Source organism: Conger conger, chromosome 7, assembly GCF_963514075.1.
Source record: "Conger conger chromosome 7, fConCon1.1, whole genome shotgun sequence".
NCBI classification, from domain to species: domain Eukaryota; kingdom Metazoa; phylum Chordata; class Actinopteri; order Anguilliformes; family Congridae; genus Conger; species Conger conger.
Genome location: NC_083766.1, coordinates 54,815,722 through 54,843,596, shown reverse-complemented (window position 1 = coordinate 54,843,596; position 27,875 = coordinate 54,815,722). Strand labels below are relative to the sequence as shown.

The 27,875-nt window shown below is 45.0% G+C and overlaps 1 protein-coding gene across 1 annotated transcript in view; it reads right to left on the bottom strand.

Annotated features, from left to right (window-relative positions):
- Positions 1-27,526, bottom strand: part of kirrel3a (kirre like nephrin family adhesion molecule 3a) — a 132,651-nt gene extending 105,125 nt beyond the window's left edge. Inside the window, exons 1-3 of the mRNA XM_061249458.1 lie at positions 27,500-27,526; positions 20,330-20,433; positions 20,086-20,188 (exon numbers count right to left, since the gene is read on the bottom strand). Coding sequence (XP_061105442.1) covers positions 20,086-20,188; positions 20,330-20,433; positions 27,500-27,526 — 234 coding nt within the window. The remainder of the gene's footprint in view (positions 1-20,085; positions 20,189-20,329; positions 20,434-27,499) is intronic.
- Between the last annotated feature and the right edge of the window lie 349 nt (positions 27,527-27,875).

The window sequence follows — 27,875 nt, the reverse complement described above, 5'->3', positions numbered from 1 at the left end:
ATTTCTGCTCCCCACAGCTGCTCGGTAATGCGGGAGTGAGGTCACACCCCTCTTGCGATTCCTCCCGCTTCGCAGAGGGGAACTGTGACTTTTACGTTTGGTTTTTTTGGGGGGGAACGGTGATGTAACGGCCTGCCTCGCAAGGTCGTAACATTTCATAATCGAGCCGTGTTCCCCACCGCGCGGCGTGTGTGTGTGTGTGTGTGTGAGTGTGTGTGCATGAGTGAGTGAGTGCGTGTGTGTGGTGTCCGTGGGAGCACTCACCGCCTGCAAATTAATGAGGAGGGAAAGCTTCGCCAGCTGATGTATATCCGGAGATAATTGAACAAAGGCACGAAGGGATATAAAACAGTCTACAGCATTAAAAAAGAATGATAACTTAATATCATGTAGCACATATTAATATTGTGGGAGCGCGCAGCGTGATATCCTGTTTATTGATGGCTCTTTCACGATAAGCTGTCCCCTTAACAGTCCGATGCATTAATACACTCCCTAGAGCGGTTACGTCTGCACATAAAACTCTTTATTTCAGTTGGAAATAAAATGTGTTCTTTAATATCCTAAAAATCGCACGGCCCCTATGTAACTCTTGAAAATACACTTGCCTCTGGCAAACATTCGATGCTGGAGTGCTGCGAAATTATTATCGTCCCCTTTTGTTTATATTTTTCTGCCTGAGCAGAAAATCACTGTTGGACTAATTTTGGTTCTGTCTCTGATGGTTGCCATGGGAGCCCTGCAAACTCCATTTCCGCTCAATATTCCTCAAGACCTTTAGCCAACATACAAAACTGACCTGGGTCAAATTTGTAATTGTTTTGGACTTTGCTTTTCTATGCTTAACAAGCTTGTCTGGGTGTATTGGAACCTATGAAGTACTCTCAAACAGTGCAAACCGTGCCTTCTGGTCCTCTTGGTTGGCTCAGTTGCACCAGGCAAGATGAATTGAGCGCAGAAAAGTATTTGACTCCAGAACAATGATGTATTTGACCCAGGAGGGGCAGTCTTCACATAATTTCTCTATAGTATGTAAAGATTCAATAAAAATATGACTCAAACATTGGCAATGAAATGCGAATCATGTCATGAAAAGTAAACAGGCTGCATTCTAGTACCGGCACCATAGCTCTTTCTATCTTAGGCTTTGTATTAATCATCTGAAGCAGCTGATGTATAGTTGACTCATCTGATTTCTTACAGCTGATTCACGTATTTTTAAGATGAAAACAAAAGGCAGTGTCCTCGTGGCTCTCCAGGATCTGGGTTTCCCCCTATTTCAGAATCTGCCAATTACGACGGAAAGCCAGGCACGTGGGGCTTCACAGCACAACCACACAGCTGGGGTGAGGTGCCTCCCGCGTTCTTCGAGTGAGAAAATTAATGAAAGATTTGCATTGCAACGCTACAGGCCATAAAAAAACAATGACTCACCAAGTCATTTTGTTAATTATTCATTCCCTTTTTAGTACTGTCAATAAGTTCACAGCAGTAAAAACTGACAGAAAGTTAGTCCAATTCAATATCACCGGGGTGTGCAAGCTATTAGTACGTGATTGATATTGTTTGAATATACGTACTTACATTTCATAAGCGTAATTATAATAAATGCAAGACCATCACCTCTGGAAAAAGTTCTCTTTTTTTTTGCTCAGGCTCCCATGTGGCTTTAGAGTGGTAGTCTGCAACCTGCCACAATACATTGGGATCCAGGCAGGGAGAGCTACTTGTCTCCATGAGTTTATCGCACCACTAGTGAGCAAGGGGAGGAGCAGATCTCAGACATATGCAGGATAACTGCCAATCTACTCTCTGGCCTGCCAGGGCCAGTTAGAGGGGCTGTGAGAGTGTCACCATGGCTACCTGCCACCTCTCGCTAAGCACAACTCACTCTTCACCTGTCACTCCTCTGGTCCACCATAGCTCGCTTCCCTGAAGGCTCCAGGAGGGGGAGCCAGAGAGGAAACCCCCTGCAGACCAAAGCCGTGCTTCTCCTCCTGTCCTCCAGGGGGAACATTATCCCACTAGCCATCCATTCTCGAGGCTACTCTAAGTCTTTTTCACAGGCCAAGGTCTTCACAAATATTTCACAAGGCCAAATCCTCCAAAAGTTGTTACTCACAATGCAATCTCTTCTTTTGATTTCATTGTTTGATTCTTCTCCCCAAATGTGAATTATACATGGGAGGCCAATTTTGGTTCTTTCAAAACTCGAGAGTGCTTCAATGAAAAAGAAAAGAAAAGAAACACCCATTTCAGTAGAAAGCCCTTTATTTCAACAAGTTTGAGCTTTTTCTGCTCTGTCAGATAATCCAAGGCTCTCCCTTAGCGTCAGTTTTACCACAGAGTGAGGTCCTGTCGAATAGCTTTGTCTAATGGGGACGGTAGTTATGCACATGAAGCACTAAAGCTGTGATAGAGAATTACACCAGTAGGTCAAATACCCCTAATTGCATTTTGGGAGTGGGAAGGACTACGTAATGCACTGAATCACTTTCTTTATCACACTCCATTTCTAATGATAATGGAGATCAGAGGTTATTGTACTGCCATATGAAAATAATAGCACTGCCGTGTCGAAGCTTGTCGCTTGACGATGATGGATTTTTAATATTCATTTTCAGGTCATTGCGGATTGCTGGAAGTGCTCGTTTTAATGACTGCCATCTTTTCTGGACGTGCCTTCTTGACACGTACGGGGGTCAGGTTTTGAGACGACACCGTCGCATTTGTCTCAAGTATCCATCTCCTCCTGTAAACAGGTGCTCTCTGGCGAGCAGATGTTTTGAGGTACAGGTGTGCTTTCCAAGGCACTTTAACCAAATGACTTGGTTTGATGAGCTGAACTGGGCACAGTACCGTAAGGATTCAAATGTGAAACAGCCAGACCCTGCACAAATATGCCTACTAGGACAATGGAATGATGCTATATGAAAAGGTGTAGGGACACACAGTGCTGAAGCTGTAGGGTGTAGAGGGACACACAGGGCTGAAGCTGTAGGGTGTAGGGGGACACACAGTGCTGAAGCTGTAGGGTGTAGGGGGATACACAGGGCTGAAGCTGTAGGGTGTAGGGGGACACACAGGGCTGAAGCTGTAGGGTATAGGGACACACAGTGCTGAAGCTGTAGGGTGTAGGGGGACACACAGTGCTGAAGCTGTAGGGTGTAGGGGGACACACAGGGCTGAAGCTGTAGGGTATAGGGGGACACACAGGGCTGAAGCTGTAGGGTGTAGGGGGACACACAGTGCTGAAGCTGTAGGGTGTAGGGACACACAGTGCTGAAGCTGTAGGGTGTAGGGGGACACACAGTGCTGAAGCTGTAGGGTGTAGGGACACATGGCTGAAGCTGTAGGGTGTAGGGGGACAGTGCTGAAGCTGTAGGGTGTAAGGGGACACAGGACTGAAGCTGTAGGGTGTAGGGACACACAGTGCTGAAGCTGTAGGGTGTAGAGGGACACACAGTGCTGAAGCTGTAGGGTGTAGGGGGACACAGGACTGAAGCTGTAGGGTGTAGGGACACACAGGGCTGAAGCTGTAGGGTGTAGGGACACACAGTGCTGAAGCTGTAGGGTGTAGGGACACACAGGGCTGAAGCTGTAGGGTGTAGGGACACACAGTGCTGAAGCTGTAGGGTGTAGGGACACACAGTGCTGAAGCTGTAGGGTGTAGAGGGACACACAGGGCTGGAGCTGTAGGGTGTAGGGGGATACACAGGGCTGAAGCTGTAGGGTGTAGGGGGACACACAGGGCTGAAGCTGTAGGGTGTAGGGGGATACACAGGGCTGAAGCTGTAGGGTGTAGGGGGATACACAGGGCTGAAGCTGTAGGGTGTAGGGACACACAGGGCTGAAGCTGTAGGGTGTAGGGACACACAGGGCTGAAGCTGTAGGGTATAGGGTCACACAGGGCTGAAGCTGTAGGGTGTAGGGACACAGGGCTGAAGCTGTAGGGTGTAGGGGGACACACAGGGCTGAAGCTGTAGGGTGTAGGGGGACAGTGCTGAAGCTGTAGGGTGTAGGGACACACAGGGCTGAAGCTGTAGGGTGTAGGGGGACACACAGTGCTGAAGCTGTAGGGTGTAGAGGGACACACAGGGCTGAAGCTGTAGGGTGTAGGGGGATTGCATGGCTTAGTTAACAAACAGCTGCCATTATGCCTTTTCAATATTCATGACCTAGCTGACCATCTGCTTTCTTGGAGGCCACATGGAAGCACATTTCTGTTGTGTATATTACTGTACGTGCCAATTGTTTTGCTTAACATCCGCATATTATTTTACAGATTTAACAGATTCCTTTTGCTGATATTAGGATAAATTCCAGCTTAGACCAATTATGCTTATGCTATTACACACAACAGCACTCGAACCCAACTGGAACCCAACCACAAACCAGTGTTCCAACCTTCACATGTCACATTATCCGCCAATAACAACAGTCACCAAACTGTACAAAGCATTATAATAAGGTTTCACCAATCAGCTATCTCATTTGCTATAGATTGCTGAACTATAACCCTTATCCTGTTGAATATTAGCTTTGCATAAGTTTGTGTATGTGTGTATGAGCAATGTGTGTGTGTGTGTGTGTGTGGGTGTCTGTGTGTGTGTGTGTGTTCGTGCATGTATGGGTGTGTGTGTGCATGTGTGTGTGTGCGTGTGTGTGCATATATTTGCGTGAGCATGTGTGTGACTGTCCGTGCCTGTGGTGTGTGTGTGTGTGTGTGTGTGTGTGTGCGTGTGTGTGTGTGTGTGTGCGTGTGAGATCCTACACTTCCCAGGAATAAGAAAAGCATATTATTGACTTTGTACAACAACACAGTTGAAAATAAATAAATAAATAAATAATTGCTACAGCAGACGCTGGAGTGTAGAGAAAATGTCCAGGAGGGCCGGGGAGGGAGACTGGCTAATCAGTGGAATGAGCACTGGAGAAAAATCATTTATAGCCAACATAGTTCACTTGTCATCAGATGACAGACAAAAAATGACAAGGTAATTTTACAATGACAAGTAATTTTGCAATGAATATTGTTGAATCAGCTCTTGCTCAACTTCAAAAAGAGGTGTGAATGAAACTAGCTTTTACCGACACCTTTTTGAATGAAAGAAAACGAAAAAAGTCTGTGCTCAGACGACTGAGACACAACGCGGGCTCGAGTGCAAATGAATGCCCCAGATACAACGGAAATTTCCGGAACCTTCGCCCGAGAAATTCCTTATGAAGGCCGGTATGATTGTCAAAATCTCATATCTCATTTCATGCACGTAGCAGTTGGATTTAGAGGGCTGGACAGCTCCCCTGTATGCAGTGTGATTGCCGGTGGCAGTGAAATTCTTAAAGGTGCCAAATCAGATTGGTGCTGAGTTTATGACATTGTAAATGAGGTCATTAGCTAAAGCTACAGGAAAAATACCCATCAAATGCACACGGCAACCACAACCAAACCGAGCATCTGTTCCGTGGCATACTTTCGTTGTGCGACTCGCTGGTATCAATACCGTGTGCTCCAACTACTGGCTCAGGTTGAATACTTTGCTGGGCATTCTTCCAGATACATTACATTGCATTTTACCTCATTTGGTGAGTTCCCACTTATGCCTGAAGTTGAATTGTAGACCTTTTTCTGTGGTTTGCCTTTTAAGTGTTCCACGTTGCACACCTTTCAATTTCCCTTCAATGTCTGCGATTTAACCTTGGCAAGCTATCGCTGACCCACGTCACGAAGGTCTCCGGTTCCTCTTAAGAAAACACAACGTCTCTCTTCCTCCAAAAGGAGGACTGTCGCATTTTCACTCGTTCCCATGTGTTTCGGCCTTGTGCTTTTGCACCGTCACTAACTGCATTTGCTAACAATCGCTATCCGGGAGTTGTATGCCTGAGAGATAGACATTAAAGTCTATAAACAGCTGTGACAAGGAAGGCAAGTAGGGCAGATATAATTTTTTCTTCACAGACTATAGAGTACAGTCTATGGGAGCAGGCTTTGCAGCAAAGCAACAGAGAGATAACCCAGTTCCAGATACTTCACAATAAAGCACTTTGTACATGAAACATACCCAGAGCACTGACATGCAGACAACAACACAACTCCATCAGTAATCCAAGGTTGCGGTGCTTCTTCTAGTGAATGTATAATTAATCCAATAAAAAAAAGTGAAACAGGTTCATATAGTGCGTTCCCTTGGCTCCCGTATTAGAATATTTCCGAGTTGCGCTTGAATCCCTCACCACAACGCCATCAGATGGTGCCCACTTAGCTATCAGCTCCTGTACAATTTAGTAAGGGATGGCGTAAATTGATTCGGAGGGCACGGCAGCAAAGTAATGGACTGCCCATCAGCTTCAACAAGAACCCGCTCATCTATAATTAAACCGTGAAAAATGCCCCCGCCTGGGGCCGAGCAAGATTTTGCAGGGTAGGTTTATTTACGACGTGCGCAGTGGTATTAAGGAGCGAGGCCCTTTGAAGGCGTAAGGGTTCATTTACTGCCCAATGCGGCCCTGAAAGCACTCATTCCACACCTTTGGGTGTTTTTGCCAAAGGCTGTTTCTTTTTGTTGTACTGGGGCATTGTTTTTTTTTCTCCTTTTTTTTTTCTTTTTCTTTTTCTATCCAACAACTTCATTCTTCCTTCAGGTGCTGTGAAAGCAACTACAAGCGATTTGGGCCACGGGTGATTCATCCAGGTCGGAGGGTTTGCGTTACTACGACTACTACTCATTTCCCCCACCGTAGCGACGCGGTTAGACTCCTGCATGTCAATCAAAGCTTTATTTATTTATTCATTTTCAATAATTAAGACTACTGTGTTTCATTTCACACATGAACTAACAAAAGCTGAATATATAAATTATTTTCTCATTGGATCAATACGTTCTGAAAAGAAATATAGCATAATGATACGTTCAGTCTTTTAGACATAGTCCTCCGATGTTGTGCTGTACCGCGTGTCAGCATCGATCCCGTGGGCTTTACGAGTAATGGACTGGCTGGGATCGGTAATGATGTTGCGATATTTCCCGCCCGACGCCAGCTGATCGATAACCTGTTTAAGCATTAGCATGTTGACATACAGTATGTCGGAGGCAGAGCGAGCGCGAGCAGAAAGAAACGCCGGCCAAATAAATAATTGAACAAGTGCACACATTTGCTATTCCTAGGTGGAGCGCGTGTCACCTCTGCCAACACGTCTCCGTGCTCTCCGCTTCCCGCCTTGCCCTCGGCCGCTAATGCACTTCCTGCGCCGGGCGTGCCGGCGGACGCAGACGGGAGCGCGGTGGAAACGGGGGGCCACTCTCGGCACACGCCGCGTAGCGAGGTTCACCCTTCCCGGCTCGGGCTGAAAAGCGCTCTGCGGCGGCTGCTCGGTGAGTGAACCACAAAAGTACCGCAAAGCTTTTGTACCCATTAATCCGCCAAAAGTACCAAGAAAAAAAAACCCATGTAGGATTCACGGAACACCCGCGGTTGGCGGAAAACGCGCAGCTGCTCTACCTGGGGAATGGCGACTGTGTGCTACCTGCTTCATGCGTTTTGAAATGCTCTTATTTTTCTACATAAAGTTCAGCTTTTAAAACTGGGAGTTTTCATTCCGATCGTCCTCGATACAGGGCGCGTTCGGTTCATAGAGGTGATCGCGAATTAAAATTTGCAATTAGAATTTTATTTGAAGATTACCTGAATCCTTGCAGTGAGTAGGAGCACCTATTCAAAAGCCATGCAATGCATGCGGCCGAGAGAGTATTCTTCAGGTTAACAGAGAGGGCAGGCTATTCCTTTGTACGGAGACAAATATTTAGACCTAATTCCATTCATTTGCCACTCAACTGTGTTACTTTAATAAAAATCATTCACTAGAAATAGTCAAATTCTTTGAATTGGGCATTGTAATTTGTTCCAGGAAATATTAAAGGGGTCCATTTGCTGGTCATTCAACCGATTCATCTGTGGCTGAATGGGTCCTTTTTTCCAACCATTATCATTCGCGCACCATTATGTGTGCACAAAATTAAAATTAATCCCTTGTGAAATGACAAGTAATTTTGCAATGAATATTGTTGAATCAGCCTCTTGGTCAACCTCAAAAAGAGGTGTGAATGAAAGCAGCTTTTACTGTATTTGTGTTTTGGAAGATAACCTGACATAACGGGAAAAAAAAAACAAGCTTACACAAGTTCAGAGAATTGCACAGCTCCCCTGAACTGCCTGATTGCTGGTGGCAGTGGAATTCTTTAAGGTGCCAAATCAGATTGGCGCTTAGCTGATGACACTGTAAATGGGAAGAATGCCCGCCAACTGGTTAAATAAACAACAACCAAAACCATACTAAATGTTTCTGACATGGCCTACTTTCATTGTGTGAAATATCATGCACACCAACTATGTGTTCAGGTTGAATGCTTTGCTGGATAAATTCTTCCGGCTTACACATGACATTACATCTCATTATATTTGGAGATCCCCACCTATTCCTGACGCCTCCAGTAGCTCGAATTGCAGTGCTTTTTCCTCCTTTCAAGAGTTCGCCATCGGAGACCTTTCGATCGCAGTTCAACGTCGCCGATTTAGCCTTGGCAGGCTATCGACGACCCCCATCTCCAAGATCTCCGGTTCTTGTTCAGAAAACGCGATGTTTCTCTTCCTCCCGAAGAATGTTTCCACTCTTTCCCACGTGTCTTGGCCTTGTGCTTTTGTACCACCGCTAACTGGATTCGTATGAGCTGTATGAACTCAGAGACAGACATCAAAGTCTGTACACAACTGTGATGAGCAAAGCAAGCCGGGTGGATATGAATTTTCCTTCCATCCCCCAGAGAGTCGACGGAAAGAAGCTTGATTCAAGACTTTAAAGTTAAAGCATTTACATTTTTTGACATTGTACAAGTGTCCTGGATGACAAAAACAAGTTTCACAGTTTCAAAAATATTGTGTCTTTTATTCTCATTGAATGCACCTTCACGTGTTGGTTTCAGCATAGTAGATGGTATGGTTCTGCCCCTATAGGGGGTGTATTGACCTGCCAGGTCTAAGGAGGCTGCTGGCCTTGCAACATAACAACAGAGAGATCACTGGGTTCAAGGTCCTCGACAAAAAAGCCCTTTGTCCGCAAGACATAGGCAGAGGGGAAAGCGACAACACTCTTTCAGTAACCGAAGGTTGCGGTGCTTTTACTTACAAATGTTTCAGTAATTCAAAGAAGAATAGTAAAAAATAGGTACAACTCTCAAGTGCCCGCCCTTGACTATTGTACTGTACTTGTGATTGAATCCCTCCCCACAATGGCTGATCAGTCCCTTTGTAATGTAATGCCCACATGTTGAACAGTGTGTAGGGGTCCTCGCACGGGACTCCAAATTATGTAGGGTCCTCGCACGGGCCGCCAAATAACGCAGGGATTTTACTCTCTACGAAACCGGGGCGCCAGTTAAACGTTGTGTAGCAGTATAACTGCAAAAAGTAATCAGTCTCATAAAATTACTATTATCAGAAATATCTAACCACAAATTTAGTATTTTAATTAATAATTAAAATAACCAATTTTAATGATTAAACATACCGATAACCTGAAGGTTGGAAGTTCTTCGAAAGACTGCTTTAACTCGGCTCTCATGTCTATGCGATTCCAAAACGGACACCGGGGTTTAATAAAATATATTTATTAAACAAACATACAAACACATAACAGATAAACTAACGGGAAGTTAGTAAGGAAATTTAGTTGGGTATGTGTGTGTGCGTGTGTGGCGCGCGCAAGCGCGCGTGTCGCTAGAGTTCTGGGTGTGGTAATGAGTTAGAGTTAGCTGTGAGAAGGGACTACTTGCGTAGTTTTACTCTATATATGCGCAAAAGACGGCGAATCAATTCACGTACATATATATGTAGCTAACCAAACACATTACAATGGTTGGATGGTAAATATTGAAACACAGATTCACAAAAACAGTTAAGACTAAACTAAACACTGGCTATGCCTGAATGTTTGTTTTCTTACTGAGTCCATACGCATTGCTGGATCCAAAAGACATGCTGTCCTCGTAGAAGCGGCGATGGTGCTGTGAATGGTGTCCGGGAGAGATGCGCAGGCTGGGGTGTTCCCGTCTTAGCAGCGTTGTCGTCTGATCCGCTGGTCCTTTTCCAGGTGTAAAAGTTCGTTGCTGTTTCGTTGTTGAGCTTTATTGGGGTAAACTGATGTAGCGTTCCGCGTACAACAATTTCCACTCACTATAGGCCACGTAGTTACCGCGAGGTAACTGGGTGTGTCCGTAGGCCTGGTAGTGCGCTGTGCAGCATTCAGCCTCTGTCCGAGTCTCGGAGCAGATGAGCTGAAGCGACTGGCCAAAAAGGGTGCGTCGAAGAGAAGAAGCAGAAGAACAGAAGAAGCAGAAGAGCCAGAAGAGAGATCCCAAGAACGTGTCTTGCTCTTATACGGGACCGTTTATTGCTCCCGCCATTACGGGATTGGCTGAACCAAGTTAGACGTCATTCGTGGTGGACGTCGCAGAATTTTCCTGTGGGAATGTGGAAGTTGTAGTCCCTACATCCCCCCTGTGGTCTCAGGATGCGGCTGAAGCCAGTGTTCCTTGAGAGCATAAAAGTCAGTTCACAGTCCACAGGTCAAGTACGTTGGGTCGGTAACACAGTTCACAATTGACTGACAAACATCCAGGCATTTATCAACAATTAACTAAACTGGTCTAAGACACATGATACAAACAATGTGAAACACTAAGGTCGAACAGTGAATACATTGTCACAAAACAAAAGAAACCTTGGTGAAAGGGTTAGTCGTTTTGTTAGTTCAGGTGTTTTGTTAGTTATTGGATGGTGTCCAGAAGGTGGAGCACCAACAGGAATGACCCAGCCATGAAAATTTTCAGATGATGTAGGGGTCTAGGATGGAGAGGCTGTAGTCTTTTTGGAAGTCTTGTTCAGACTGACCAATTGTTCTAGTCCCTACAGTCAGGTTGCTGACGAGGGTTGTCATCTGAAATATGTGGGGACATTTTCAAATTAGGGCAGCTTTCTGTATCCAAGCTTAACCTTATGGCTGTGTCATCAGGAAGGAAATGGAGAGGTGGTCTCATTTCTAAATGATGTGGTAAGCTCACAAGTGGTCTTGTCTTGCTTGGGGAAGAGGTGGAGTAAGGCACACTGGGGTGTGGCAATATACTTGTAAAGATTACACTGTAGTTTCTACATGCAATACTTTACGATGGTTCAGTAGGTATAGAAAGAAGCAATGAACGTTTATGAGTTATAGCAGGTGTCGGATTTAACTCTACAGTACCTACTTACGATCTGCGTTTGCTGCTGCTACATGCAAATCTAAGTGGCTGCTATAAACTACCAGTTTATTTTGCCACCCCCCTTTGGTAGGAAAGGTGTGCAAAAGAAAGTGGTCAAAGCATCAGCTGGGAGTCTGCCTGTGAGGAGACCACGGCTATAGATCAGTCTTATTCAACGTCTTTTGATGGAGGTTGAACAAGACCAGATAGCTCTTTGGAGTGGTTACTCAAGGCATACACACTACTGAACAAAGGTTAGAGGCTTTAGTTGTCCTCAGAGGAACTGAAGAAGCTCTCTACAGACAAGGTATCTTCCCTATCAGAGTCATGCTGGTGACTCTGAGGCTTGGGCCTACCGGGTCGGTCTTCTCTCCAATTCCGGCTGGAATCAGAGTGTGAGAAGCGACCACGGTGGCTCTTAACCGGGAACTTACTCACATGCCGTTGTTTTGAGCCATTAGATTTTAATGGGGCAACTTGGGAAGTGCCGGCGGGCTTGGTTGGAACAACGTGCTTAGCTGTTTCCAATACCTCGTTCCTGGGCACAATCCTTAAAGTGTCCCAGACCATTTGGGCTTCATTTCTTAATTCAAGGGCTGAGTGTTGGCCCCTTGAAAACAGTGAAACATGAGTTCGGACACAGGGGTGCAGGTTGTGCACAAAAAGGGATTTGAAGGCTTGATCTTCATCTAAGCCTGGTCCGTTTCTGCCCTGGAAAAAAGCATGTTTAAGTCGTTGGTAAAAGTCTTTTGGTCGTTCTGTACGGCTATGTTTAACCTCCACAGATTTGATCATGGCTGTGGCCTGATCAAACCGTGGCAGGTACTCAGCTACCAACGCTTCACAAACCTTGGGATAGCTGGAACGAACCTGTGGTGGAAGTTGTTCCATAAATGTATGGATCTCTCTGGTAGAGGTTTTCCATACAAGTCGTACCTTTTCTCGATCGGTTGCCCTGGGCAGATCCGAGAGACAGTAGTCAACTTCTCTCAAGTAACTCTGAATGTTAAATTCGGAGTCCTTGGGGTCAAATGTGTGGACATACTTCGCCATGGCCTCTAGCTCCTCAAAGCGAAGACCATGTGAAGTTGCACTAGTTTGCCTGTTTGGAGAAGGAGAGACTGAAATCACATTTGAATGTGAATGCGTTTCATGCGGAGCTCGACGTCCTCGGTTTGGTTTAGGGGGCGGAGCTACAAAACAGTCATTCTCACAATGGTTGGCAGAAGATGAATTGTCGCTGTCAGTGTACTGTACAGAGCTGTCACCTATCCTCTCAGTTATAAAGGGAAAGCTAGCGGGATTAGCGTTGCTTTTTGTGTGCCCAATTAATAACGTTAGATCTCCTCTACCGTGTCCACGGGAGGGTTCCCTGACCTCCTCATGAGAGGGGTGGGCATGGAAGGTGCAGTCCTGTACTTGCCTGACTGTTTCTCCCTTGCGGAGATGGACCACCGTTGGGATGGAGTCCCCCCTTTCCCTCTCCAGGGAAGAGGTGGGCAAACCATTGCATGGGTGGTCAACAGCACTGCAATCTGAGGAGACTGACGAGTGTCCATCAGAGCAAGTTGTGGAACCGGGATCTGACAAACCCGAATCAATTTGTGACCCCCCTTCCCCTGCCTTGTGGTGTAAGGAGGAAGCAGGAGAAGCTGGAGTTGGGCAAGCCTGAGAAAGCAGGCTTACAGAAGAGAGTGGATGCAGTAGCTTGTGGCATCTACTCTTCAACTGAAATAATTCCTCTCTGTAGGAACAAAGATCTGATTCGGCTGAATGCAGATCACGCAAGTATTGTACTGCTTTCTTGCCAACAGTTTGAAGCTCAAGTAAAACACTGGTGTGTTGTCCTCTGAGGTATGCCATCTCTGAGTCTAAGTTTTTGTTGCTCTGAAGAGCAAGACTAATCTGTCTGGCAAAATTCAAGACCAGACAACTTAGAATTGGGTCTTTTGAATGGTTGGGGGAGTGACCTTTCTCGTTGATTAATGAGAACATTTCTTTCCTACAATCAGTGAGGTTCATCTGATTCAGGAAAGCTATGTAGCCAGGTGCTAAACCTTGGGCTAAAAAGGAAAGGTACTCATCAATAGATATGGGTTCCATATCTCAAGCCAAATAAAGCTAAAAGCTAAAATCAGTAACTTAAGAGGGTACTCTTGAAGTTAACAATTTGACAAGGGCCTTGAGCTCCTAACAGTTGGCAATGAATTGTTTCCCAATATCACAATCCAACATACAAGTTGTGATGAAGGATAAAGAATTTAAAACGCTCTTTGAATATTCTCTATAACTATAGTACAAGGTAGCTATAGCATCACACAGGGACTCGAGTTGCACTAGCGGTACTGCAATGCAACAACAGCAAAATGAACAAACATATGGCGGATATTCAGACCGTAAAATAGGAACTGTGATGCTGATCACATTAATCCTAAATACCAGAATGTGATTGGTTGAAATTACAATTAAATTTGGTTTTAAATGTAAAATTCAATTAATTATTAAAATTACTTTGACCAAGTAATTATAATTAATAATACAGTGCGGCTAATAATACTATTATTGATAATACGTATTATACCGGAAGGTAAATGCCAATCAACAAACTACCGTGTAAGATTACGAATGTAATGCCACAATGTTACACGAGGGGGCAGTATATTGAGAAAGCGGCTCATGCAGGCTTTCAAAAATGGTACAAGGGTGACATCTAGCGGTATTTTCAAAAGATTGCACTGGTGGCAATTTAGCTGAGAAAGAATGCCGAGAATTCGTTCTGGAGGCACGTGACATGAGCCAAAGCTCGTCTTTCTCACGCAGAGCTCCAAATTAGGATGGGGAATTCGTTATGAAGTCACAAGACATGAAATTTGAGCCAAAGCTAGTCTTCCTCACACGGGGCACCAAAATATGTAGGGGTCCTCGCACGGGACTCCAAATTATGTAGGGTCCTCGCACGGGCCGCCAAATAACGCAGGGATTTTACTCTCTACGAAACCGGGGCGCCAGTTAAACGTTGTGTAGCAGTATAACTGCAAAAAGTAATCAGTCTCATAAAATTACTATTATCAGAAATATCTAACCACAAATTTAGTATTTTAATTAATAATTAAAATAACCAATTTTAATGATTAAACATACCGATAACCTGAAGGTTGGAAGTTCTTCGAAAGACTGCTTTAACTCGGCTCTCATGTCTATGCGATTCCAAAACGGACACCGGGGTTTAATAAAATATATTTATTAAACAAACATACAAACACATAACAGATAAACTAACGGGAAGTTAGTAAGGAAATTTAGTTGGGTATGTGTGTGTGCGTGTGTGGCGCGCGCAAGCGCGCGTGTCGCTAGAGTTCTGGGTGTGGTAATGAGTTAGAGTTAGCTGTGAGAAGGGACTACTTGCGTAGTTTTACTCTATATATGCGCAAAAGACGGCGAATCAATTCACGTACATATATATGTAGCTAACCAAACACATTACAATGGTTGGATGGTAAATATTGAAACACAGATTCACAAAAACAGTTAAGACTAAACTAAACACTGGCTATGCCTGAATGTTTGTTTTCTTACTGAGTCCATACGCATTGCTGGATCCAAAAGACATGCTGTCCTCGTAGAAGCGGCGATGGTGCTGTGAATGGTGTCCGGGAGAGATGCGCAGGCTGGGGTGTTCCCGTCTTAGCAGCGTTGTCGTCTGATCCGCTGGTCCTTTTCCAGGTGTAAAAGTTCGTTGCTGTTTCGTTGTTGAGCTTTATTGGGGTAAACTGATGTAGCGTTCCGCGTACAACAATTTCCACTCACTATAGGCCACGTAGTTACCGCGAGGTAACTGGGTGTGTCCGTAGGCCTGGTAGTGCGCTGTGCAGCATTCAGCCTCTGTCCGAGTCTCGGAGCAGATGAGCTGAAGCGACTGGCCAAAAAGGGTGCGTCGAAGAGAAGAAGCAGAAGAACAGAAGAAGCAGAAGAGCCAGAAGAGAGATCCCAAGAACGTGTCTTGCTCTTATACGGGACCGTTTATTGCTCCCGCCATTACGGGATTGGCTGAACCAAGTTAGACGTCATTCGTGGTGGACGTCGCAGAATTTTCCTGTGGGAATGTGGAAGTTGTAGTCCCTACAAGTGTCAGACAGAGTCGTGCTGCCTAAAAAATGGGTTCCTACCCAACATGCATTGCTCCTCAATTAGGAACCGTTCGCTAAGTTTGGCCAATGGACCACACCCATCCAGTGTGAAATCCAGAGATCAGATTTAGGCTCATTGTATTTGTATGTGAATAATCTCTATATTAAAAGGAAAGGAAATAAATAAATAAATAAATAGACCATGTCAATCTGCTGTTTGTGCAAAAAGTCAGCAGAAAAAGTTTGGGAGTGTGTGCTGTATGTTATCAATGGAATCACTCCCAGAGTATCTTTTACAGTCTAGGAATGTTTAATGCATGGTGAGTATTCCCTGCAATGCCAAGCACAGTGGCAAACGACATACATCGGCCTCCGTGCGATTCCCTCCCCTCTCACTTCTGAAAAACGATTTTCCTCATCCGTTTCTACCTTATTATTTCATTTTATTTTTCAAGCGAAACCGGGAAGCAGATGGCGTAAACGGTCCCTGCAAAACAAGACTTCAAAGCTGCGTTTCATACAGGTTTAGATTATTTTTGGGCTGTGTGCTGCAGAGGAACTCTATGGGGGACTGCAGGCAGTCACAGTCATTTGTCTCAGCAAGGACGAAATGGGGGTTGCGGCTCTAAAGATGCAAAGTTTTGTCAAACAAACAAACAAACAAACAAACAAAGACAAAATGCGAGACAAAACATGAAGTAAATAGTGCATTCCTTCTAACATTAACCTGCAGTTAAATGCAGAGGTGTGTGTGTGTGTGTGCGTTGTGTGTATCTGTGTGAGTGTGTCTATGTGTGTACCTGCATGCGTGTGTGCGTGTGTGTGGTGCATATGTGTGTGTAGTACGCACGTGTGTGTATGCGTGGTGTGTGGACATGTGTGTGTACGTGTGTGTATGTTATGTATGTGTGCGTGTGTGCGTTTATGTGAATATGTGGCGTGTGTGTATTTGTACGTATGTATGTTTGTATGTATGCGTGTGTTATGTGCGTGCGTTTGTATGTATGTGTGGTGTGTGCACGTGTGTGTGTATTTGTACACACGTGTGTATGTTTGTTAGCTGTGCGTTTGTGTGTATGTGTGGTGTGTGCACATATGTCTGTGTGCGTGTGTGCGTTTGTGTGTATGCGTGGTGTGAATATGTGTTTGTTAGCTTTGCGTTTGTGCACATGTGTGGTGTGTATATGTGTGTGTTAGCTGTGCGTTTGTGTGTATGCGTGGTGTGTATATGTCTGTGTTAGCTGTGCGTTTGTGTGTATGCGTGGTGTGCGTACATGTGTCCGCGCGCGTGTGTGTGTGCGCGCGAAGCGAGACAGCGGAGGCGGGAGGCGGTGTGAGGAGACATGATGGATGCATTCGGACAGTGGAGCGGCAGCCCTGCCACACAGCATTAGCATCCTGGAGCTAGCAAGAGAGCTGGGAAACTCAGGAGCGTTTCAGTGTGCTCTCACTCTGGATGGAAGAGGAGGGGGGGGTGGGAGTGGAGCGGGGGGGGGGGGGGGGGGGGCGGGGGGTGGATAAGCTGTGCTGAACACCATCTGCATTGCTGCACTACAAGCAGAGTCGGTCAAACACACTGAATCCCTAAACTCGGTGGGCAATGGAAGCGTCCGTGTTCTTCAACCATGAAAGCTCTTGGTTAAGTCATGTGCCTTACTGCTCAGAAAGCCAGGTCAAAGGAGATTACTCTTGTACATCTACAGAGAGGCACATGTTATTCACCTTCTTTTGTACATTTTCTTTTCATTTTCCTTTTAAATTTATACCATGCTTCATCAGTCTACACCCTTTTCCCCTCTAATCCCACAGTTGTAAGTTTTCATACAGCAAGTCTCTGGTGGCTTTTAGGTAATGAACTGACAATTTTTAACACATTTTACCGCATAAGCTAATTTTCCACTTAAACAGAGTTAATTCACCGCCAACTAATAAACACTATTATTTTAATCCACTTAAAATATAAAGAAGGAATAATTATTTTTACACAGTGCCTTTCCCTATATATTTGCAGCTTACTCTCACATTTATATACTTTTGGGGAGGCGTAGCAGTGAAAGAAAGGTAACACTTCCTCTAAGCTATACTTACTCTGTCATTTTGGGATTATCGTTCATAAGCATTTATGAATGGATATATGTTATGGGAAGTTGGGAAGTAGTATTATGGTTGGGAAGTGTTACAGAAAACGCTCACACTTCATTTTAATGGTCCGACATAAGGAGCTCTATAACTCATTCATAAGCACCACATAGCACATTCATAAGCTCCACATAAGAATTCATAAGTATTTACGTCAATAGGCACATGGTGTGTTATGCCAACATTGATGAGAACACACTCAGTTTATTAGGTCGACCTGTACACCAGCTTGTTAATACAAAAATCCAATTAGCCAATCGTGAGGCAGCAACTAAATGCATAAAAGCAGGTTCAGCTGCTGTTCAGACCAAACGTCAGAATGGGGAATAAATGTGAGCTAAATGACTTTGACCGTGGAATGATTGTTGGTGCCAGACGGGGTAGTTGGAGTATCTCAGAAATAGCGGTTTTTTGAGGACATTAATATATCAGACATGTGATTTTGTATGACTCAGTATAGTAGCGCAGACATGAAGTCTTCAAAATTCAAATGAATTATCAAACCACTTAACAGAACGTTAATGGGAACGGACAACTAAACACTACCCATTAAATTGCCACGAGATCATCCGATTATATAAAATTCAATTTTGTTTGTCTAGTGCTAAAAGCCACTGCCGCAAGGACACTTACAGAAACACAGGAAATAGAAAACTTGAGAATGGACAGGACTAGACTTCATCAATGCCAAACAAAAAACAGCCCTGTGTGAAGAAGAGCCAAGCATTCAAACTGCCATCCTTACGTAACGCGCAGTGATCATCCGATGATTACATAGCATGCTACTGCAGAATAGAAGTCCCATATAATGCCTGGAAAAAAAACATAGATAGGGGAGAGGAGAGATGCATGGCTTAATTAGCATAATCACTATGGTGTAATTATCCACTTATTGATGATGCCTGAAAGGGAAGTGGATCTGTCCTTCAGGGAACTCCCACCTCCTGTTCTCCGTCTCAAACTATTTGAACGCGTTTCATTTCCTGCCGAGTGCCATCAGAAATATTGGCGTTGTCACTGCACGCATGGCTGTTTCCGACGGCAACAAAATCTCCCTCCTTGTATTAACTTTCCGCTGTCTGGCGGCACATCAAATAAGTGTCATATGCTAAATCAACAACATTTTAAAACAATCACTGCTCTGTGAAATACTCACAAATCCCCTTTAAAATATTCACCGCTTTTTCTGCTAGTGCTTTTTGATTGATAAGTTTATTTTCTTTTTCCTGCCTCCTTGGGCATTGCATAGTGAAGGGAAATCAAATCTGAGACACATTCTCAGCGAAAACATTTTGAAAGGCAAGCTGTTCACGCTGATGAAGCCTATCCTCTATATTCTGCAAAGCTGCAAGGCCAGTGTTACGTCGGTTGCAGTGGATCACGGAGAAGCTTTGATTTCCAATAGCGCCTGTTTAGCTCCTCAGGAACGTACTTTACGGGGTCAAAAAGCTATAACTTGGCATCGTTTTCATATCAATAATTTGGTAGGCAAACCGGTTTTAGAATGTGAATATTTAAAGATGCACATAGAGAACAGTCCCATCTGTGAGAACTGCAATTGGCCGCAATGAACAGATGTTATTATTGGCTGAAGTAGATACATTTGGGCAGGCCCAGGCAGAAAGGACCAATGGGGACGGGCAATAATTGGAGCACTGGAGGATTTGTGACGCTCGGCAGACAAATTAATAAGGAGGAGAAGAGGCAGAAGAAGATAAGGAAGAAATAAAAATAACTCGAGTCTGGGACTTTTTGTGCAATATCACATTGCACTTGGATTTTGTCTGTTCCCCTGAGGTAAGAGGGTGTAGAAGGTGCAGATACACTCTGAAAATGGATGTGTTAAAAACAACACATACAGGTACTGTGGCATTCTTAATACAACAGGAAAGACTTGAAAGTGTGTAAAAAGTCTACCCGGGTACTGGGTTCAGGGTGATTCACATGGAAGATAATGTCCGCACACTGCTTGACGCTCCCAAAAAAGTTCAATAGTCATTAATAAGTCATTAGGTTTAATAGTTGTGTTGTGTTGTTCTATTAAAGTACCAAGCAGTGTGCAAACATTATATTTCATGTTGTGAATACACCGCCATGTCTAGTCAATGCCAACACATCTTTTGTGTTACAATCGACACAGTCTGTTGAAATGTCTACCTTTGTATCACAAAGGTGTATCTTTGCAAATGTAATAACTTTGACATAAAACGTGTTGAAAGTAATACGGAAGTGCAATAGTAACACAAAAATGATGTATTTGTAACACAAAAGGAGTAACTTTGAACGAAAATGTGTTGAAAGTAACACAGTAGTAGCACTGGATATTACAATTGTGTTTCAGAGTGTATGCGCAGATGTTTACAGGGACTCATAGTCGCTGGTCATCTCCATTCACCTCTGTGAAAAATGGCGGTATGGGAGGGAGGGGGGGCGGAGGGGGACTCAGCCAGGCCATTAACTTTACAGATTTTGTGGCAGCGAGCCCATAGTCGTCCTGACAGGAGCAAACATGGCGGTAATTACATCACGTTCGGCGAGGAAGCAGCTGAGGACAGGCCGCCCTGCGTCTCCGCGGCGACGGCGGCACCCGCGGGCGAGTCTGGGGCGGCCGCACCGAACACGCGCGGGTGGCTGGGGGGGGGGGTCAGGGAGCGGGGCGGGATCCCGCTATTTCTGTATTGGTTTGTTTTCGCGCCCCGCTTGACTGCTCGCGGGCGACCCGCCGAGATGAAAGAGCCGCGGCTTCTCTCTCTTCCCGCCGGGCCCGGCTACCTCCGCGCGTGACGTGCGCCGGGCTCCGTGCCGCGCGTCTCCGTGGCGACCGGGGGGCAGATAGCCATCCGGCCCCCTCCGCCCCGCGTCTGCGCTCCGCCACGCTGCGGGGGTCAGGGGGGTCAGCGCTGACCGCTGAGGCACGGGGTACGGCCCCCCATTTTTAATGCCAGGGTGTCTATCTCTCGCTTTCTCTCTCTCACTCTCTCTCCCTCTTCTTCTCTATCTCTCTCTCTCTCCCTCTTTCTCTCTCTCTCACTCTCTCTCTCTTTCTCTCTCTCTCTCACTCTCTCTCTCTCCCTCTCTCTCTCACTCTCTCTCCCTCTTCTTCTCTATCTCACTCCCTCTCCCTCTTTCTCTCTCTCTCACTCTCTCTCTCCTTCGTTCTCTCTCTCTCACTCTCTCTCTCCCTCTTTCTCTCTCTCACTCTCTCTCTCTCCCTCTTTCTCTCTCGCTCTCTTCTCTATCTCATTCTCTCTCCATCTTTCTCTCTCTCCCTCTTTCTCTCTCTCTCACTCTCTCCCTCTCTCTCTCCCTCTTTCTCTCAAATTCAAAATGCTTTTTGGGCATGAAAAGATATAAATATATATATATACATATATGTATAGGCTGATTACACGTATAGGCCGACACAAATAGGCTGATTACATGTATAGACCTTCCCAAATTGTCCCTCTGTTTCTGGCATGCTCTCTCTCTATCTCTTTCTCTCACTCACTCACACACACTCTCTCTATATATATATATCTCCCTCTGTCTCACTAACACCCACCTCTCTCTTTCTCTCTTCCTCTCTAATCTGTCCATATATCAATCAACATGTCTCTCTCTCACAAACACAATCTTTATATGTTTCATATGTAATGTTCAATCTCCTTCTTTTTCCATTTCAGTATGTATTTAAGTTAAACTCCCCCTCACTCTGTCACATTATTTACCTTTTTATTCTTCCTCTTTTATTAATTTACTTCAGCACACATCCCCAGATAGCACAGAAATCAAGTGTTTTGATTAACATCCATTGAAAATATCATGGCCATAGCTATAAAAAAAATCAACATTCTACTTTCGTTTCTTTTGAAATAAAAGACAAGGTCAAAAATTAAAATGTTTCAGTACTCGAGAGTACGTTCCCCAGGGAAATGGCATCACCTGCGTTGTGTTTACCGATTCTAAATGCCACTACAGGCACACAAGCAAAAGGAGAATTAAATAATGAAGTTTCTCAAGCCGCAAAATGCAGACTGTTCCCATTAAAACCACACCGAGCTGACAACAGAGTCCACAGCTAATTATGGTATAATAATTTCTTCCCCCGAGTCAGGCAAAGGAGAAACCTGTGGCCTCAAGGCATGGTTCGTGAAGTCATTTAACGGCATTTCTTCTTTGTGTAGTTCAACCTCTAAGGTGGACTGTGCCCATGCTTTGCAGGTGAGGTCAAATCAAATTGACTCCCCGCAATTCAAAAATGCCCACCAAACGCCTTGTTCTGCTAATGTTTGTGTCATATCACAGAGGCTAGGGTGACTCTAACGTCCGTTTCACGGTGTTCTTGGGAGACATTTAATGCCGTTAGTTCTTTGTACATTTCAGGCACTAAGGTGGACTGTGTCATCAGGTAAGGTCAGAGAGCCTTGTGTCAGGTTTGTGTCCAGTGCACAGCTAGTGGGCGTGCAATTAAGGGGGGTATGCAATGTTCTTAAAGACAAGCTGAATCAAAATTCACTTTTTCCTGAATTTGGTCAATTCTTCATAACCATACGAACATGTCTTAAAGTATACATTCCATAACATGAATACTTGTAATACATGTGTATGTTCACAGCTATTTATTTTTTTTCATCCATGCCCTGGAAAACTATTTTACTTGTAACATGACATCATCGTGTACCAGGGTACGTGAATCAACATTGGAACCGATAGTGCAGATTGAATGTCTGTCAACCCTTTCTCCAATAAACATCCTTTCATGCTGCGCCACATGTTCTTCCCCCTCCCCCTCACTTTATCAACTTGTTGCTATTCTCTTTTTTCCGACGTCAATCAAGTCGACCCCCCGTCCATCACAAATGCCCCCCAAACGTTTGCTGTTTACGTTAGCATACACGTCATATGGCGGAAGCTAGTGCTTCTCTTACTTCTGTTTCATGGTGTCTTAAAAGCCATTTTATGACTTTTATTCTTCGTACGTTTCAGGCTCTAAGGTGGACAGTGCTTTTTTGTCAGGTAAGGTCAGAGAGCCTTGGCTTTAGCTTGCGTCCAGTATACAGCTAGGGGCGCACTTAAGAGGGTTTAAGCTCACAGGGTAGTTTAGTCAAGGAGAAGACTGATGAATCACGGCGTTGTTGACAAGGGAGCAGACCCCAATTAAAATAAAAAAAGGTTGAGTTCTGAAAGTCAAAGTGCATAGCTTTTGAACATCTCCTGAACAAAAACCTCCCTGGGTAGAAGCACCTCACGGAATCACTTTGAATGATTAAGGACGACGGTCACGGCGCAGAGCCGGAGCGGGTTTAGTGCCACGGGAGACCGCCCCGGGCTGGACCGTGGAGGGCCGCGCGGTTCTGCGGTCGTTCCACAGCATTATGCAGCAGGAGTCCGGTGCGGTGCCAGGTTCGTGCTCCGCACTCAGCCGAACCTCTCCCCCCACCCACCCCCCCGCGGCGCTCCCCGCTTTTTAACCCTAATTGACAGCATCGGGTACGGCTCCTGTCCAAAGCCTCCCGCTGGGCCCGGCAGCCGGAGGTGCCCGCCAGCGCACCCTGATGTCAGGGCCAGTCCTGGCTGCCAGCCGCCCAGGGGCGGGGGGGGGGGTCGTGGGGTGGTGGGGGGTGGAGGCTCTCCACTGCGTGACTGGAGGCCGTCCGATCAAATGGCGCTAAACCCCGTTTCGGCTTTGCTCCGTGACTCCTAATGACTACAACACCGTCGTGCGCCGTCCTTAATCATTCAGAAGCGATATCGGGAGTCTGTTCGGACCCGTGATTTCTCCCTTCTGGCAGCCCTCGGCTTGCCGGCTGCATTCCCAACTGGCGCACGCTCGGGGACTGCCAAATTCTCTCTCCGTCTCTCTCCGTCTCTCACTCTTTCTCTCTGAGGCACTTCAAGCCAAGGAGGCCTTTGTTCCGAGGATGTTCAAAAGCCACGCCAGTCAGAGACGACGTTCAGATCTCAAGTTTTTTTCTCCTAATTGGGGTCCGCTCCCTCGTCAACAACCCCACGATTCATCAGTCTTTTTCCCTGACCCCGTCAGCTCAGACGCCTTATCCGCTTTTGAGTAACAGGGAGGCAAAATTAAGAAGCCTCACCTCATTAACAGCACTTAAATCTCCCACCCCTGCAGCAGCAATCTATAAACTCTCTGTCTCTTCCTGATAACTTCTATGGTACAAAAGCGCTTCTTTATTTTGAGCTCAGGGCTACAAGACCTCTGTCCAAAAAAAAAAACAAAAAAAAAAAAAACATTAAATCCTTCAGCCGTTCATTGTTAACTTCTGACACTGGTATAATCTGTCCTGAAAATTAACCGGCTGTTGAGATTTACAATACGACTGCATATGTAACGAGGAACACTTAAAAGCTCTAAAAGGAAATAAATAAATTATCCGGAACGTTTTGCTGTCGCGCTGGCATGCTATCAATTTACATATCACAAGGACAAATTTTAATTATATATATTTTTCCCAGTCCTGCTTAAAAGACTGTGAACAGCGCAGTTAAAAACAATGAAATGAAAAGGGCAATGTGAGAGTACTCTCTCAGCAGAAAGGGCTTCTGAAAGTCTCCTGTATTTCTCCACAGAGGAACGCTATTCAGGTCAACGGTTCTTCATGGGGCAAAGTGGTGAATCTAGGAGCGTTCACACCTGCTGTAGAGGGCTGAAAAATAACTAAAATGGGCCCCCCTATGGAGACAAGCCAATGAACCCTGTGAGTGTGTACTTGGTCCATGAAAATGTGCAGACCTGTTATTTAGGATAACATTCAACATTAATTCCATGGAATCTCAGAGGGGTTACAACAAAAGATGCCCGGTTACCCCTGTCACACGGTTGAAAAAGTCCAACAAAATCGCGTTCGTACAATGAAGGACATAAAGTCCGACACATGCTATAGCACTAGGGCCCGCGCTAGTAGGAGAGTCTATTCAGAAGACTGGCATCGGAACGGAGGTCATTTAGATGTCAGCCATTTTGGTTTCTGTGTAATCATCGATCCCTTTATTTCCAAATGCTCTTTATCAGCTACCATAAGTGTGTCCACTGTATTCCCCAGAGTGAAAATCAATTGCTCTCTTGTTTGATTAATAGCTTCTCTTAATGGGTGTGTTCATACACAGTGCATTCAAAAAAATAGAATGGACAGACTGAGAAATGAGGGTAGACTAGCAGCAGTTATTTCCCTGGCTGTTTCTCCTGGAGACTATAAGGGGCACAAAACATAATGGGCCTCATGCAAGAACCTCTCATACGAACAGATTTGTTTGTAAATCGCTTGTAATAACGATTCAAGAGAACTCGGCACATTCGCCGATTTTCTTGTATTTAGAATTGGACAATATGAAAATGTTCTTGCATGAGGCCCAATGTTTGGGGATGTGAGTGAAATGCATTGGAAGGTGGTGAAATGGGAGCGCAGATTGGGCAAGATTGGCCAGCGGTCCCAGTTCTAAATGATCTCTCTGAGAACCTTTCATGCATTTGGACAGAGCTTTTGTTAAATAAAAAAAATGAAAGAATCGAGTAAACGGTACAATTTCAGCAGGGATGAATGGACTGGGTACAATTCAAGAGAAGTGGTCACACTTTTGAGAAGCCATGATGTACACTTTGAGAGGGACAGGATAGTCTGTGATGATTGCAGTCAGTAAAGGCCCACCCAGACCAAGAACAATAACCTTGACAATAACTATGAAGCAGTGCGGATGCTCACATCGTTTTTCTTATTGTTATAGTTATAGTTCTTGGTGTAGATGGGCCATGGGTTATGGAAGCAGCGCATTGCCTGTCCCAGTACGTAGTTATGTTTGTCTTCATCTCTTCACTGGCTTCCATTACTTCTAATCGCAACCTGGGTGGTGAAAGGCCTGTCCACATCAAGGACTATAACTATAGACATATCTATAACGATAATGATGTGAGCATCAACCATGATGAACATTAACATTCTGTAAATAGCCATTTTGAACGTGAAGCCTTGTAAATTCTGATGGATTTTGATTGGATTTGATTTGTATTTCTATCTTTCAAGGACACTCATAACTCACTTGAGGGGTTAGACATAAACAAGAAAAGTTAGCTAATGTTTTGCCAACTAAACCATGCATAAATACCACAGATGTACTTGGCATTCCTACAGCAGGCTTATGGAAACTGCAACAGTAACAACAGCTCAGTAGGCTAAGCAAAGTTGTTGCCCAGGTTACCAAGGCGGCAGTGCAAGACCTTAAATACTACAAGTACCATGATCCACTGAGGCATTTATTTGCCACCGACATCATTCCAGTTGAAAAGCAACGGAACGCTTTGTGGAAATGACATAGCGGGCCTTTCAGCTGCCTTCCCCGGGCCTGCGGTACCGGGGCGTGTGACTGACGCACACTCAGGAAGCGTATCGATTTCCCACCGCAAGGTTAGCGCGGGGCCACGGAGCGTCCGCCCCCTTCAGGGTAACGAGCTCCCCGACGGCAGCCCGCTTCGGCGAGCCGCACCTGTCGCCAAGTGGCCCCCGCGGGCCGAAAAAACCGCGACAGCCTGCCACTCCTCATCAAACGGCTCACTCCGCTTTTAACAAGGCCCCTAATGAAGCGCGGCGTCTTCTGAAACAATGATTAGCGTGAGCTAATGAAGCGCGAAATAAAGTAGGCTAAAGAAGTGTTAAAACAGTCGTGTCAGTCACCTCCAATCAAGGGAGGAGAAGCAAACGGAGAGAAGATGTCAGCAAAAGTCCAGGCTTTGATTAAGATAACACACAGTGGGTCTGAATTTCATACGGGATGGAAGAAGGAGTATATTACTAAACCTCTCTCGCCTTGGACTGCCTGTTTTACCAGCCGGGTTAACTGCCTCAGAGTGTAGCCTGTCCAGCCAATTTCATTGTTTGCTCTGATTGACCCCTCCTTACATTGCTGTTACCGTCTAAATCTAACTATTACACCGGGCTGGCCAACAGAGGCTGGGCTTCCCCTTTATAACCAGTGTCCTCCTGAGAGATCTGCCCATTGCGATGTCTTTTCTCACCACAGTTTGAGTGTTTTTCTTCTCCACAGGGGAGTTTTCCCTCAATTTTTCACGTCTTAGGCCTAGTCGATTTACCTATCTGTTTCTTCTATAAAGCATCTCTGTGACTGTGACAGCGTCTCTGTAAAACACTGTGAAAATACGATTGAATTGAAGAAGGATTTGGTGAAGATAACTAAGGCTGACTATGCCAATTACTGTTGTATGGCAAATTCTTTTCAAAACAAAACAAAAAATGGCAAAACAAACAAAATAAGAAAGCTTGTTGTTGCCGGATGCAGATTTGACTCTAGTCAAACGGAGGACGACAACATTCCACACAAGTCGGAGCGAGGAGAAAACCTTTTGCATACCAGCCTTACCTGCAATCACAGGCAAAATGAATTAAATAAGTTTGAATTTTAAACAGCTATTGGTTGGCAAACCGTGCTACTAATGTTGTCTAGCAAACAAATCCTGTTTATGCTTTTCCAAAGGAGGCTATTTCTCTCCACATTTGGACGAAAAAGATGCAATTACAGCCAATATACAGCCCTCATTTCACAAGAGACCACTTCAAGAATATGTTAAGCTCAATTGGGACTAATGTAAACCCAATAAACACGCTGTACAGCTTCCCGTTCACAATGTTCCGGCTCATGTTTTATAGGGGGAATATTTCAACTGAATCCACGATGGATTTATTATGTATCTCTACACTTTCCCTTGGTCTTTGCCCAAAAGACCCATAGATTCAGACTGCGCCATGCTTCCTCCGACTCGCTTTAGCTGTATCCTTTCCATCTTTTAGGATTTCTTTTGCGGATAATAGCGGTACAGAAATAGCAAAGATAGGAGAGCTGTGTAACGGCCTTTTTGCTTTGTTTACAGCACAGCTTCCTGGTTTGTTTGGCTAACCTTACACTTAATGATTACAAATGGGCCTTCTGTACCTTCTTGGTGATATCGCACTTCTGCATTCCTGAGGCAAACACTTATTCTGTCTGCTTTTTGTACATTTGTCTGGATAGGAGCGGCTGTAATGCAATGTGATGTAATGAAATGGCTGAACTATCGACAGGGTCAGGTGACATAGCCATCCGTGAGAGCGTAGCCAAGCTAATTTCCATATAAAACTTTAAAGTTTCATTTTCATTTGAATTACGAATGCGCATTCAATCTTGGCTGCAATCTGCAACCCTGGTACTGTAGAGGCACAGGAAAGTAGTTTTTGTTTTCACCTGAAAATCAGCGACCTGTTCAGAGTCAATAAACGGAATGAGGCGAGTTAACTGCGCAACTAGTTTATTTCATTGATCAATTAAGTGA